A 16,097-nucleotide genomic window follows, 5' to 3' on the forward strand; every position below is an offset into this window, starting at 1 on the left:
AACACACAGATCGATGGAAAACAATAGAGAACTGAGACCAGACCCACACAAATACGCCAACTGATTTGACACAAAAGTACAAAAGCAGTTCAACAAATGACACTAGAATAAATGAACATATACAAGCCAAAAGAAAAAAAAAGTAAACCTCAACCTAAATAACAGGTAAAAAAGTAAACCTAAGTTTCTTAACTTAATCAAAACTTAAATGTAAAATGTCAAACTATCAAACTTTTTCGGGGAAAAAAACCTGAACATTTTCAGGATCTAGAGTAGCGAAGGATTTTTAGATTTAACACCAAAAGCAATAATCCATGAAAGGAACAAAACTGACCCTATTAAGAGGACGAAGAAACAAGCTACAGACTAACATAAAATGTTTCCAAATTGCATACTCAACTAAGGACTAGCATCTGAGACATATAAAGAACTTCTGAAACTCAACAGTAAAAAAAAAATCTGATTAGAAAATGATGACAGAAAATATTACACCAAAGACGATATACAGATGTCAGATAAGCACATGAAAATGCAGGTAGCATGGCTGGAGGAAAACAAATTAAAACCACAATGAGATTACGACACATCATGAAAACAGGACACTGACAATACCAGACGCTGGTTAGGACACAGAGAAACCGGATCACTAAGATGTTCTTACAGTCACTCTGGAAAACTTTTGGCAGTTTCTTAAACAACAACGGATGCAAAACTATACGACCTAGAAATTGCATCCCTCGCCACTTATCCTAAAGCACTAAAAACGTAGGTTCACGTAAAACCCTGTACATAAATGCATACAGCAGTTTTAGTTTTAATAGCCCAAAAAATGGAAAACAGTCCAGGTGTTCTTCAATGGGCAAATGGTTGGACAAGTTATCAATAAAAGGATCGAACCACTGACACATACAGCAACCTAGATCAATCTACTGGGAATAAATGCAAAATGAAAAGGCCAGTCTTAAAAGATTACACACTGCCTGTATGCAACCATTCACGTAACATTCTCAAAATGGAAAAACAGGAGAAATACAGATTTTATTAGTGGCTACCAGGGATTAACAAGAGGGTGGGGCAGAATGGAAGCGGATAGGACCCTTGTAGTGATGGAAATGTTTTGTATCCTGATGGTATCAATCCTAGTATGATGTGGTCCCATGGTTCCGTGGCACGTTACCATTGGGGAAACTGGGCAAAGGCTACCCAGCACCTCCCTCTGTTATTTCTTACAACTGCATGTGAATCCACAAGTACCCAAAATGAATTAAGTTGTGGTTTCTTTTTAAAGGTCCTAGATTAAAGAAATTTGATCAAAACGATACTTACAAAGTGAATACTTCATTAATAAAACACAAAAATACATTTAGAATTTTTTAACCAAAAAGAAAATTGCAAAATAGATTTTTAAAAAATAACTTACAGGATTTATTTCTTTGGGTGGTGAATTATTTCCAATTTTTAATGGCGACACCGAATTTCCTGGGGAGGAAAAATAATTCCTAATAAAAGCCAAACAATACTTTTTATTCCTGATAATATAAAATAGCATCATTAGGTGATATTCAAATTACAGGGCCAAGCCAGAATGGCCATATTAACTATACCATAAATAAGCAGCATCCTATTTTTTCTAGGAAAATAAAGACTTCTCTGAAATTTCCTTAACTACTGTTGCTCTCATGTACATATGTTTCTCTACTCGCTACGGCAGCAGCTCCCAAACTTTTTGGACTGAGAACCCCTCTACATTCTTAAAAATTGAGGACCCCAAAAAGCTATTTCTACATGGCTTATTTCTACCAATATTTACTATATTAGGAGTTCAAACTAAATTTAAAATATTCATTTAAGGCCAGGCATATAATTAAGGCTCACATCTGTAATTCTAGCACTCTGGGAGGCCAAGGCAGGTGGATTGCCTGGGTTCATGAGTTTGAGACCAGCCTGAGCAAGAGTGAGAGCCCCCACACCCATCTCTTAAAAAAAAAAAAAAAAAAAAGGAGCCAGGCACTGTTGCGGGTGCCTGTAGTCCCAACTACTTGGGAGGCTGAGGTAAAAGGATCACTTGAGCCCAAGAGTTTGAGGTTGCTGTGAGCTATGACACCACAGGTGACAAAGAGTCTGTCTCAAAAAAAAAAAAAATAATAAAATATTCATCTAAAAATGAATGCATTACATGTTGACTGTTTTTTAAACTTTATCTTTTTTAAAGTAAAACATAGTAAGAAATTACATTTTTGTGTATCTGTTTAATATTTGGCTCAAGAGACAGATGGATTTACATATACACTTCTGCATTAACTGTCATGATATGTGGTCTTGGTTGATGCACCTGAAAAAAAAAAAATCTAGCCTCACATAGTATTTGCAAAAAGGAGGAATATTTAATGTCCTTCGATGTTTGTAGATAGTCTCCTTTAATATCATATCCAAGCACAAGTAGTACTTTAAGGGTTACAGTAGTTGCAATGCAGATTCTAAAACCACCTCCATGAACTTTTCATGCTGTTACATTAGAATACACTGATTTAACCTGCCCTTTGAGTGATTTTTACCCACACGTGACTGCAAAACCATGCCCTGGTCATTTGGAAACAACTGTCACCAAGTCAGGCAGTTGCCAAATGTTTACACACTCCATTATATGATACCAAAAATTCATGTTAGTATCACCTTGCACCTCAACAGAAAAGTCTAAGTACAGGGAAGTTCTTAAACTCAGGCAGACAAGTTTTTTGAAATCCCAATTTGCTTAAAGACATGAGTTTTACCATTAATGAAATACTGCCAGCTGTTTTCTTTGAAGCAACAGACTCACATTATTAATTTTTGAGAAAATGCTTGCCGGATACAAAAGTCTGGAAAAACATTTTGTCATTCTTTTCAAGTGAAAAGGATGTTTAGAGAAAAAAGTCTCCCCTCAGCTTACAACTCAACTACGACATATGCTTTTCATACTTTCAGATTTCATAAGTTAGGAGTAATTTCCATTGCACAATACTGAAAACAGCTGTACAGAAAGATCAAGACTTTATAAAATTAATAATTTTTACAGCTCCATCAAGGACATATTTAAGTGAAATTGGTATTTCTGGGTTCTGTTTAATTTCAAGAATACGGCAACGAAAAGCTCAAGGACTATTAGCCCAGGTCAGTGCCCCTGCCTGAAGCTGAGCTAGTAAAGCCTTCACCCATCACTATTTGCTTTCGTAGCATTAGTACAAAGTCAGGAGAACAAAAAAGGGAAATCATGTTTTAATGTTATTAAGAGGCCCAAGGGCCACATTCTGAGAATTACATCAGCATAATGTTATATCACCACACGTCACATATAGTCAAAGAGGCCAAATTCTAGCAGATCCTACCCTTCTTAAAAAGCAAGTTTTAGAAGCCAAGCACGACCGCTCATGCCTGTAACCCTAGCAATCTGGGAGGCCAAGGCTGGTGGAAGGCTTGAGCTCAGGAGTTTGAGACCAGCCTAAGGGAAAGTGAGATTCCCCCGTCTCTACTAAAAATAGAAAAAACCAGCTGGGCATTGTGGTGGACTCCTGTAGGCCCAGCTCCTCAGGAGGCCAAGGCAAGAATTTGAGGTTGTGAGCTATAACGCCCTGGCACTCTACCCAGGGCCACGGAGTGAGACTGTCTTAAACAATAAAAATGAAAAAGAAAGTTTTTGGAATTGAGATGAGTGAAATAAGACAAATCACATGAAATCAGTTTAAAATTTTAGATATAGTATTGTGAGTTATTGTATGCATAAAATTTGCATGGAATTTTAAAAACTGGCAAATCCTTAGAATGCCCATTTAAAAAGTCAGAGCATTTCCTTTCCACATTCCTAATATAGCTCTTTGTAGGAGAAAAGCTCATCTGCAGATCCCAAGAATCTTTTCTGTGATCAATCATACCAAAAGTAGCTTCTTGGTCTCTGATTTTTCCTTCTAAACAATGAAATGTAAATACTGTAAAGTACGCATTTGCCTCTTCTGTTAACTTCCCACTTGTGTGTGGTTATATACCAGGGCTGTCCAGAGAGTATTCAGCCATGTAATATAAAAATAGTGTTAACAATGGCTGGATACTCTCTGGGCAGCCCTCATCTACTTGTGCTAAGTGACAGAAACCATCAGAATCAAAAAGGAATAGTAAGTCTGTAGTTTTCACTCACCTGTTGGCAATTTCTTCCTGTCTCCTTTAGATCCAAGCACCTCCCCATTGATGCCATTAAGGTTTGAAGATAGCAAACTGTCTTCTTGAGTAGCCAAATACTGTTTTGTTGGCTCACAAAGCAAAAAATTTTTCTTTTTATTTCCGTTCTCTGGGCTTTTCAACCTGAAATTAGGATGGTTAGGATGTGCTCCAGGACTTCTTAAAGAATCATGTGGCGGAAGCTTGCTTTCATTTTTCTCAAAATTAAATGGTTCTGTCATTTTACAAGTAGATGCTTCCAAATTATTTCTTGACATCATATTAAGTGGCAACTTAACATTCATAGAGGTCTAAGGAAAGAAATGTATTTAAGAGGCAACTTTTAATTTCAAAAGTAGAACTGCAGCAGGCTCAGATGACTTCTTTCAAATACTTATGTAACAGGTAATTCTACAAACAATTCCAAAGCAGACATAACCAGGACATCAAAGTCCACCCTATGAAGCACAAGAAAAGAAAATTCTCTATCAATTAGTACAGACTCCAATTCAGCTGAATTTAACAGACCAATAAGAGATCAACTCAAGAAGAAACCAAAAGAGTAATCCCAGAGTTCAATTCTTTACTTTTAAAATCTTTTGAAGCAACAGCAATAGAAAGGTCTTTCGTGTTTCAAAAGAAATATTTCCAACCTAAACCCTACAGCTTCAAGACAAAATACAGTACAGGTTACTGTTTTGACTGGGTCATCACCTAGCTCAGAACTCTGCTCCCCTCTCCTCTTTATGCTACACTGAGTCCTTGAATATGCTGCACTCACTACCCAGAAGACCCTGCCTCTCTCATCTGCCTGATCATCCCGTCACAATCCCCCTCAGCTGACCATTCCCTTTGGTTTTCCCCAGCTCCCTGCTTTGATAATCTCCAGCTGAACAAGTATAAATTGCAACGTGTACCTACTGCTTTTAAGGGCCTATCTGTGTGCACCTTTCTGCACTATAAGCTTTCTGTGTTTAATCTGTCACAAAACACCTCTGATAATCTCTATCCAGTAAGGATGCTGGTGTGTTGTTTACTCTTAAAGAATACTAAGTGCCCTGCCTAGGGGGAGTAATTAATGTGACAAGCAACTCTTCTTTATGAAGTAGTGACCTCTAGCTTTATCTGCAAACTGCAGGCAAAACTTCTGTTTACTCTCCCAAAACTGCTGGGGGTTGGAGGAGTGAGAAAAAGCTGAAACTAGCATGAGCATTGATATCTAGATATTGTTTAAGATGGTTTTAAATGGAAAATAAATAAACTGCAGACAAACCCTTCCTGTTGATATCCCAAGACTTCTATCTCATTTCTTCTTTTAAATTAGACCTACACTAATCCAGTGACAATACAGAAAACATAATGAAGTTTATGAAAATAGGCACACACCAAAGTGGAGAACTCTCAGTGAACCAGATGCTGGGAAGATCCCTAACAGAAGGACTGCAGGTGGGGAGCAACCGTGAGGGATCCCACAGCTGCCAGAGGAAGAACACCTGTCCTGCTAAGTGTGCCTAAATTGCAGGAACAGACTTAGAACGGCAATGCTTTATGCAATAAGACAGTAATATTGTTAAGTTACAAAAGGAAAATAACCTCCGGCAGAAACTGGCTGGGAATGGGGATGTGAACGCTGAGTAACTCTAGACTCTGAACAAGAAATACAAATAATATGCATTCAAATACTACAGAAACTGCCAGTAGAAGCAGAATGCATATCTTTAAAATCACAGAGTAAAAAAAAAAGTCTTCATCTAACAGAAAAATAAGGTAAATAGAAAACATTAAGATGACAAAACCAAGGTCAAATAAGTTATCAACAGGTTAGTCTCAATCAAAGAAGGAAAAAAAAAAAATTAAAAAGGACAGACCCAAGGAGGAAAGACATTCAGCAACATGTTAGGCACAAAAGGCACACTTTATAACGAAATTATATGGCAGGGCTGAAAATAAAAGGACCAGTTATGTGCTATGCAAATAACTAAAATAAAGGTAGAATGTCAACTGCAGGTAAAATAATAGAAAACACTGAGACAAAGGAAGATATTTTACACCAATTTAAAAAAAAAAAAAACATTCCAAGGACACAGCAAGCAGCCAGGAATCTCTGAGTCACAATAATGGTAAAGCAAAAACCAGTTGAAGAGAAAAAAATTCAATCCACAACATTAAGGACACACCTGCCTTAGACCCTACTGGACAAGCCACAGTAAACACCACCTTAGTAACACAGCACTCTAGATCTAACAGGGACCAATACAACCAAGAACAGTAATTTTTCCAACATTGAGCACATACTGGACTACAAAGACCACTTCAACTAACTTCAGAAAACCACTAGTATGATATAGGCCACACTCAAGCATCGCAATATACAGAAATCTCCAGCGCAGATCATGCTTCCCAGCAATAAGCCCGCAACAACCACAGAGGAGGGGGAGGGGGAGTGGGCTTGGGGGTTGTTTTAATTTAAAAGTGGTTGTAAAAAAAAAAAAATCACTAAAGAAATGATAGCAAAACTGACCACATGAACAATTAAAAGTTTACTAAAAATTGCAAACGGGCCAGAAAATAAGTATTACCATCAAGATGACAAATCTGATACCTTCTCAAAAGTGGATAAATATTGAAAGCATTCTGATACTTCAGCAGACACCATGGTTGACTGACTCAAATGCCATCCAACCTCCGATGTGCCAGCTAGAGTTAGAGGCAATACTGGTCACAATGTGAGTTTTCCTGAGGGGGCCTCGTCTGAAAGCTCTACCCTTTCCCCATGAAAGGGGACAGGTGTGGCTAGCAGGGTGCCTCACTTCTGTCTCCCTGCTGTGTGGCCCCGAGGCCTGGAGACAAACCACCCAGTCAGGAAGCAGTGGGCACACCCTCAGGATGATGGGAGAGAAAATGCAGAGCTGAGTCCCACTGCAGCTCTGGGCTGCCCAGGCTTGCCGCAGCGTCAAATAAGCCCGGGGAGTTTTCTGTGATTTGCAGCCCAATCGGTGCAGATACCAATAAAATAAATGAACAAAAGGCAGAAAGAGACTACAGAAAGCTTGAAGATTAGTTGAGACTGACATCAGAGGGAAAACATCCAACCTCATCTATAGTAAAAAAAATTCCAACCGAAAGGTCTATGTGTTATTTTCTGCCCGGCATGGGTGCAATTAAAAAGGACACTCAAAAAAAAAAAAAAAAAGGAAAAGAGAAAAAGAAAGGTCACTCGTGACTGAAGGGAGTACAAATCATTATAATATGCTCTTTCTCAGAAGCAGTATGGCAATACACATGTGTCTAAAGAGTTTTTAAAAACCTTTTTAGCCGCTGATTTGGTAACTTTATTTCTGGAAATCATTCCAATAAAGTAATCCCAAATGCCAAAAAAGTCCTATATGTATTAATATCCATTTAAAATGGCAAAAAGGAAAAAGAAATAGTTAACTGGGAAGCCTCTATGAAATAAACTATTACACAATCATTCAGAATCCTAGATTTCAAATACACCGTAAAATGTCTGTTACCATGGCAAATGAAAAAAATCAGGAAAAATATCTGTATATTCGATGTGATTTTAACTGTGAAAGAAAATACAGAACTTTGTGAAAAAAAGATGAATTTTTTTTTTTTTTTTTTTGCTGGGGCTGGGTTTGAACCCGCCACCTCGGTCCGGCATACGTGGCTCCCTACTCCTTCGAGCCACAGGTGCCGCTCAAAAATAGATGAATTTTAAATAACAATGAGAATTCTGGGGTAGGTGTGTTGATGAGGAAACTTTCTCACTGTTCTTTTCATCTTCTAAATTATGTTAAAGAATGAATTGCTTTTATAGAAAAAAACATTTTAAAGATTCAAGTATCACTTAATATTATACTATTTCTTCCTCAGAGTGGTTACTTAATTCTAAACCAAGTAAAGAATTATATTAATATTTATACCATACAACTAGGGTATAGTCATTTTCATCTCAAGAGACCAAGTAGGAGGACCCTCAACATGTCACATGTGACTCCTGAGAGTTACTCCCTTTGTGACGCGTCTTTATTTGGTAACTTAGGTTGCAAGTCAATCCACAGTCAGCTCCTCTTCACCCTGTATTACAGTCACCTATAGACAATTCTGTCTTCTGGATTTTAAGTTGCTTGAGTTCAGGAATTCTCATTTTAAAAAATAAACACAGAACACCTCTGATTTCCCACAGCATCCAAGATGGTCCTTTGAACAGCTAGGCAGTCGAAAGATACTTGTATGATAACTACTTAAAAAACACTACTTTGCTGTTTTCATGTCAACTTGGACAGGGAAAACGAAACCCAATGTTAGAAATGACATCTGCCAATCTAAAGTGGAAAATTACATCATGCGGTTTGAGGTTTACTGAAATTTAAGGCCAAAACCTGAACAATACCAACTCTTCTAAAAGCCAAGTGTTAGTAAATGTATTTGCCTTTACAACAACGTCAGTCTTAGAATCATTATAAAGTTTAAGTAGCAAATAAAGAGGATTTCAGCTTAAAATATGGTAGAGTATTTAGGTTTCAAAGACACCTCACTTGCCTCACCCTATTTAGCAATTTTCATTGCCACACCCAGGGCAAATAGATATCTAGACCTGTTCTAGGACTAGAAGTGTCGTCCTCTCATTGCATTCACTTGCACTCCAATCTTCTTTGTGAAATGGGTCTCCTGTCGACAGACTCACTCCTGTTGCTGCCCTGCAACCACAGTCTTCCAAATACCTGAAACCACCTTCAGGTCCCCTTCCTCCAGGTCTTTCACCTACTCATATGACATCTTTTTTTTCTTTGAGACAGAATCTCACTATGTCACTCTTGGTAGAGTGCTGTGTGTCACATTTCACAACAACCTCCAACTCTTGGGCTTAAATGATTCTCTTGCTTCCTCTCAAGTAGCTGGGATTACAGGCGCCCACCACAATGCCTGGCTACCACATGACATCTTCCAGACTCCTCCTGATTGTGCACTTTCTCTAGTTCATCAGAGACCCTCATAAAGATGGGACTCTCATAACAGCACAGGAGCCAGATGTGGGCCGACAACCAGTCACCAGGAGAGTTGAGATATCCCTGACTCTGAACACTACTTCCATTTATGCATTAGTGTTTGGAGCAAGCAGCCAAGAGTCCACATAAAACTTTCAGTCACCTAAAACCTTTCGGAATTTCATGTTTAAAATGTGTAATTATCATATCATTGTATTTACTTTCATTTGCACAGTGCTATGAATTTCAACACTTAATGTTGAAACACTTATGTGCTATGAATGTAAACATACAGATTTATGTAACATATGTAACTGAGATTCAGAGCAGGTTTTTAAGGCTGAATTTTAACATTAAAAACACCTGTAACACTTTGCAGTTATTCATTCCTACCTGGCTTCACCTTGTGCGAATCACTAGGAATATCTGAAACTCAAGTGGACAGGCCCTATGGCATCATGCTATATGATTCCCAGTCTCAGGCTGCAGACCTCATATACACAGGTAAAAAGACGTTACAGAAATTGCTGCAAAGTTCCCAAAACCTCAAGGGCTGACCTCACTCTGTTTTCAAATAAACAATTTCCCCCAGATATAATCTACCTTTTTTTTTTTTGACATGCTATGCTGGTGATGAATAAAAATGCATTTAATGATCTTGGAATCCACCATAATTAGTTATGTGCTTATTTAGTTAAAACAAGAAGTTAATTAGAAGGGTTCCAATACTTCTTTCTATAAAAGGCATCCTTATTTTCTCAGAATTGGGGACCACTCATGTAATAAAAGAGCTGAGGCCTAAAAGTGACTAATTTCTATGGTTCTACAGGTAAAAATGTGGTCTGAGCTTTATGCATCTTTTTGTTCTGTGCTTCATGCTTTGACCCCAGTAAGACCTGACACTCCCTAGAGCAGACCCTCTTTAACTCCTTTGAAATCTTCCCCCCTCTCTCTCCTGCTACTGGGAGCATCCTAGGATACACTGTAAGGTAAGCTATTTCTTTTCCCATCAGGAAACCACAGCCTAAAGTGCTTTTAATATCAAAAGTGCACGCAGAGATAATACTTAGCTGTAGTATTTTTCCTTCTCTAACGTTTTCTTTTGTCTTCCTGATAACCCCATGTAACCAGTGAGAGCCATTCTTTTACTCAAAGGAAACATTCTGTTTTAAAGCTACAAAATTCAATAGTTCGGGCTTTGAAGGCAGCCAGATTCAAGTCTCAACTTCCTCATTTAGCTAAGCTATCTTGGGCAAATCACTTCATCTTTCTAGGATTTAGTGATTGTAAAATGTGCACATCTTGAGGAGAGACGACACGTTAAACCACTTAGCACAGTGGCTTTCTACTCTACCCTTAGACCACTGCTAAACACACACAAAATTTCTTTCATTCATGTGGAACCCATTTGCAAGTTTAGGATAGAAACTACTTGAGGATTAAAGCATTCTTATCTCGTTCCTACAGAAGGGAGATCTGGGGAGCTGAAACAAATTGCCAAGCCCCTCTCTGCCAGCACCACCAGCACCTAACACAGTTGAAATGAATGCAGGCTAGATTTCACCGCCTAGAGGTTTTGATTACAGTACCCTCTGCCTCACTAAGGGAACTGAAATATCAGTTCTCTAGGTTCATAGGCCCCAAAGGGCAAACATTTGTATCAAGGGCCCTAGTGCAAGAAAAGCCAATGGCACACAGCCAACAAGCTATAAACATTAAATGAACCGGTACCAGTTTATCTATATAAGTGAATGAATGCCCTGGTGCATTTTCCTTTCCTATAGGAAGAAAGACGGGTCAGGGGGAAAAGTATCTAATAAAGTATTAATATTGTTTGTACTGTAGCTTTGGGTTAAACGAAGTCACTGAATCTACAAAGTTCCTTCCGTGCATTTTCCTTTCCTATAGAAGGCAAGACGGGTCAGGGGAAAAAGTGTCTAATAAAGTATTAATATTGCTTGTACTGTAGTTTTGAGTTAAACGAAGTCACCGAATCTACAAAGTTCCTTTTAGAGAGGAGAACGCTCACAATTTGCGGAGCCATGCCTGGAAGTGCTATTTCCAAACTCATTGCAGTGCCTCAAGCTTTCCGTGCACCCTAGTTCCTGCACTTCCCGCCCCACCAACCAAAACAGAGTCCTCCCACACCTTAACCTCTAACCCTAGATCTGCCCTTCCCAGCCAAGGCTCCAGAGTCTCTACCTTCCATCCTCCCTCCACTTGCAGGCCCCTAGTACCCGCTCAACGCCCGACTTCAACGCCCGACCTCAACGTCCAGCGCCCAACGTCTGGCCCCCAACGACCCAAACCCCGTAGCCCTCATGCAGCCCCTCGCCCTCCCCTATGACTCTCGAAACACTGACCTGGAAAGAGGCAAAAGGGCCGCTGACCCCGACCTGTCTCTGAAGGCGGGCCGTGGCGGCGACTGCTGGTTCCCCAAGCCCGGCCACCTACGTGCGCTCTCCGGGCTGACTTGGCCTCCAAAGCCCAGCAGGCCCTAGGTCCCAGCGCGGCGCCTGCGCAGTGGGCGCCCACGTGCGCCCCCCGGCGCCCACGTGTGGCGGCTTCTCAGTTCCACTCCAGCTGAGCTCCGGCCCTGGCGGTGCTCTGGGTACTGCACAGTTTGTACTGGGGTGGGGTGCGGAGGCTGCCGGCTCACAGAGTTCCTCTGTGGAAACTACAGTTGGAGCTTCTTCTAGAAAGGTGCGCCAGGGAACTCCATAGGCAGACGAACTTTGAGCGCAAAGAAGCACCCTGCCTCCGCCCTTGGGCCTCTTAGCCACTTATAGGTCCGATTAATCCACTGCCTCTACCTGGTCTTGGGAGCAAAACACAGGTGGTATCTCTTGATCTCTCATTTTCTCTTGCTATGGAACTTTTCTAACAAATTCATAAGATCTCAGTGTACCCACCACTGATTTCCAGCATTATTAGTTTATTATCAGTCTTGTCTACATAGATAGCCCATTCACTCTTCCTGGGATATTTTGAATCGAATCCCAGATTTTTATCTTTCTAATGTATTTTTTAGAACATTTTTAGATAAACAGAATAAATTGAAAAGAAAGTACTGGGCGGTGTCTGTGGCTCAAAGCAGTAGGACGCCAGCCCCATATGCCGGAGGTGGCGAGTTCAAACCTAGCCCTGGGGAAAAAAAAAAAAGAAAAGAAAAAATAAAGTACTATACAGAAAGTTCCCACATACGCTACACCCAGTTTCCGCTATATTAACATGTTCTATTAGTATGGTACATTTACAGTTAAAGAACCAATATGGATATATTGTCAACGAAAGTAATTGATTTGGATTTCTTTAGTTTTTATCTTTTGTCCATTTTCTGAGCCAGGATCCAATCCAAGATATTATGTTACGTTTTTTTTAGCAGTTGTCACGTATCTTTAGGCTTTTCTTGGCTGTGGCCACTTACTCAGACTTTCCTTGTTTTGATGACCTTTACAGCTTCCAGAAGCACAGGTCAGACCTTGTGTTGGATGGGCCACTATTGGAATTTGATGTTTTTCTCATGGTAAGAGTAGAGTTATGGATTCTAGGAAGACCCCAGAGATAAAGTACATCATATCAAGTGTGGGTCTTGACAGAGTGATTCCATGTCGATTGATATTGGACTTGATCATCGGCTGAAGTAGTGTTAGGTTTCTCTGCTGTAAAGTTGCTTTTTCCTCCTCCTTTCCATGCTATACTCTTTAGAAGGAAGCCGTTATTTTGAACCCCCATCAAAGGAGTAGGGAGTTATGCTCTGCCTCCGTGAGCAATTATTTGGGATACTTGTTTGTTTTTTTGATACAGAGCCTCAAGATGTCGCCCTGGGTAGAGTGTCGTGGCGTCTCAGTTCACAGCAACCTCCAACTCCTGGGCTCAAGCGATTCTCTGCCTCGCCTCCCAAGTAGCTGGGACCAGGTGCCTGCCACAACGCCCAGGCAACTTTTTGGTTGCAGCCATCATTGTTGTTTGGTGGGTCTGGGCTGGATTCCAACCCACCAACTCAGGTGTATGTGGCTGGCGCCATCGCTGCTTGAGCCACAGGTGCCACGCCTATTTGGGATACTTGTGCATGAGTTATCTGTTCTCCCTCATTTATTAATTTATTCAATTATCTATTCATATCAGTATAGACTCATAGATATTTATTTTATACTTTATAATCCAATACTATTGTTTTCTGGCTCCAATTTTGTTCTTTGCCCAGTAGGAACTCATTCATTTGGCTTCTGTTCACCTTTCTCCCATGCTCCCATCGATGTGAGGATTTGTTTTTGTTTTCTTGCTTTCTGGAATATTGCATCTTTTCATCCATGCTTAAGCATGTGTCTTTGAGGGACTATGGCTTTTAAATAACATCACCAAAATTTATCCCACCTTTAAAAATAGTTCTTAATATCATAAAGTCAGTATTTAAAATTTCCAGATAGTCTCAAATGTTATTTTTAATAGTTGGTATGTTAGATTCAGGATAAAAACAAGGTCCTGTATTTGCACTGTGTTTTATTTTAAAGAGATTTTTGTTTTTTAATCCTGCACTTTGTGATTTACTTGCTGAAGTAAGTGCAGTTGGTCTCACTTTTGATTTGATTGCATCCCCTTTGGCAAGAATACCTCACACTTAAAATTGGTGTTGTTTCTCTACTGCAGCCTGTCACAAGATACATATCATAATATGTAGTTGTTTCACATTAGGGGATATTAAGATTGATGCAGTAAGTTCAAGTGCTATCAGCCCCCTCCATGCTCTGTAAGGTTTCCCATCAGTTTTTCATCTAATGGATCTAAACTCATATTACCTCCATTATTTCATTAGGGTTTGCAAAATGATGGTAGTCTACCTTTTCCATCTGCGTTTATTACACAGAATTTTATAGAGAAGAAATTTCTCACATAAAGCATTTGATTGAGATTCAGTTTACAACAGGAAAAACAGGATAAATGCTTGATTCTTTACCTTTATCAGTTTTCAAAATGTAATGATTCCTTGGCATCTTCCAAGAGGGTCAATGACATTTTAGAAAATAAATGGGCTCAATTAAAACCAGATTCTGCCCAACTACAAACCACCCTGAACCCTTCCATTACATTGCCCATGATATGAGAACTCAGTAGATTTCTAAGAAATTCAAAGATTTCTAAATAGTTTCACAACTTTCCTAATTCTCCCCCTCAAAATTCTCAAGAATTTCTTGGACTGATTTCTTTTCTCATTATAAAAGCAATTCAGGACTAAGAATTTGCAAAATATTGAGTAGGAAGAAAAGAGTAGAAATAAAACAGTAGAAGAAGAAAAGAAATAGTGGGGTGGTGGCTCAAAGGAGTAGGGTGCTGGCCCCATATGCCAGAGGTGGTGGATTCAAACCCAGCCCTGGCCAAAAAAAAAAAAAAAAAAAAAGAAAGAAATAGTAGAAAGTTACCTAGAAGTAGACCACTATAAAATAACCTATGTTCATATCTAAATATATTTTATCTTCCCTAATAGCCAGGAAAAAAAAGTTCAGAGTGAAAACTATGGAGATTTGAGGCAACGGCTTACATTCCCTAAGTGTAGCAAAGGCAGGCCTTTTCAGAGCTTATTGGCTAGAAAAATGCTCACGTTGGGAGTGTTTAGACCTGGTGGTTTGGAGGAAATGCTGTTAAAATTATCAGGATGTAATTAGATCCAAAGGAATTGTCCAGAGTTCTTTCTGATTATAAAGTATATGCTAATGATCCAGAGAAGGAAAAAAAATTAAATCTTCATTTTGTCCTGTGGGGAAAAAAAGAATAAATGGGCTCATTGACTTTAACGTAGTTGATGTGTATGAATCAATTGCTGTTCTTAGTATTTTTGAATGTTAAATATGTCATATATTTGATACATGTTTGTCATATGTTAGCTTCAGTTGGAACACCTTTGTTTTTCTTTTCTCCTTTCATTTTTTACAACTGATGTGTCTTAGTTTATCTTTTGTATGTCTTGCCATAGATTTCTGCGAACAAAAATTCTCTGAAAAAGAATTTGAAGAAAAGAGGCTATTTCAGTGAACCATGTGCAAACCAGAGACCTAGCCTCCACTGTAAAAAGAACAGTGTGTTCCAGAGACAAAGGGAGGGCTCCGTGACACTGCAAAAGGTCCCACCCAGGTTCCCAGTCCAGTCCTTTTATGCAACTGAAATATTGAAACTTGCTTAGTTCTGATAGATTGTTGCAGCTGGTGGTTGATGCAGTTGAGTTTTGATTGGTCAGTACTAATACCTCTGCAAGTAGACTGAAGCAGTGAGCTTGGTTGTTTGGTAAAGAGAGTGCTGAAAATCGCCAAGTTAAAAAAAGGGCGGGGCGAGTTCTGCACTTGGCCAGGTACACCAGGGCTGGTGGGTTCAAACCTGGCCCAAACCTGCTAAACAACAATGACGACTGCAACAAAAAATAGCCTGGCATTGTGGCGGGCACTTGTGATTCAGCTACTTAGGAGGCTGAAGCCAGAGAATCGCTTAAGCCCAAGAGTTTGAGGTTGCTGTGAACCGTGATGCTATGGCACTATTCCGAGGGTGACATAGTGAGACTTTGTCTATAAATAAACAAGTTTCTGGGACTTTCAAATATGTATGTGAATGAAAGTCAGCAAATGGCCTCTTGGCTTTTTTATTATTTTTTTAATTTTTTTGAGACAGAGTCTCACTTTGTTACCGTTGGTAGAGTACTATGGCATCAAAGCTCACAGCAACCTTCAACTCTCGGGCTCAGCTGATCCTCTTGCTTCATCCTCCCAGAAGCTGGGACTACAGGTGCCTGCCCCAATCCCCAGTTTTTAGAGATGGTTCTCACTGTTGTTCAGGCTGGTCTTGAACTCCTGAGCTCAAGCAAGTGACTCACTTCTGTAATCCAAGCACTTAGGAGGCCGCAGCAGCTGGATCTCTTGGCTTTATTTT

At 39.6% G+C, this 16,097-nt stretch overlaps 1 protein-coding gene across 1 annotated transcript in view; it reads right to left on the bottom strand.

Annotated features, from left to right (window-relative positions):
- TDRD1 (tudor domain containing 1) overlaps nucleotides 1–11,235 on the bottom strand; it is a 54,978-nt gene extending 43,743 nt beyond the window's left edge. The window contains exons 1-3 of the mRNA XM_003787149.2: nucleotides 11,212–11,235; nucleotides 4,169–4,499; nucleotides 1,421–1,479 (exon numbers count right to left, since the gene is read on the bottom strand). Of these exons, the coding sequence (XP_003787197.2) occupies nucleotides 1,421–1,479; nucleotides 4,169–4,499; nucleotides 11,212–11,226 (405 nt within the window). The 5' untranslated portion in view covers nucleotides 11,227–11,235. The remainder of the gene's footprint in view (nucleotides 1–1,420; nucleotides 1,480–4,168; nucleotides 4,500–11,211) is intronic.
- Between the last annotated feature and the right edge of the window lie 4,862 nt (nucleotides 11,236–16,097).

This window comes from Otolemur garnettii, unplaced genomic scaffold (assembly GCF_000181295.1).
Source record: "Otolemur garnettii isolate 467f Iridium unplaced genomic scaffold, OtoGar3 scaffold00021, whole genome shotgun sequence".
Classification (NCBI taxonomy): Eukaryota; Metazoa; Chordata; class Mammalia; order Primates; family Galagidae; genus Otolemur; species Otolemur garnettii.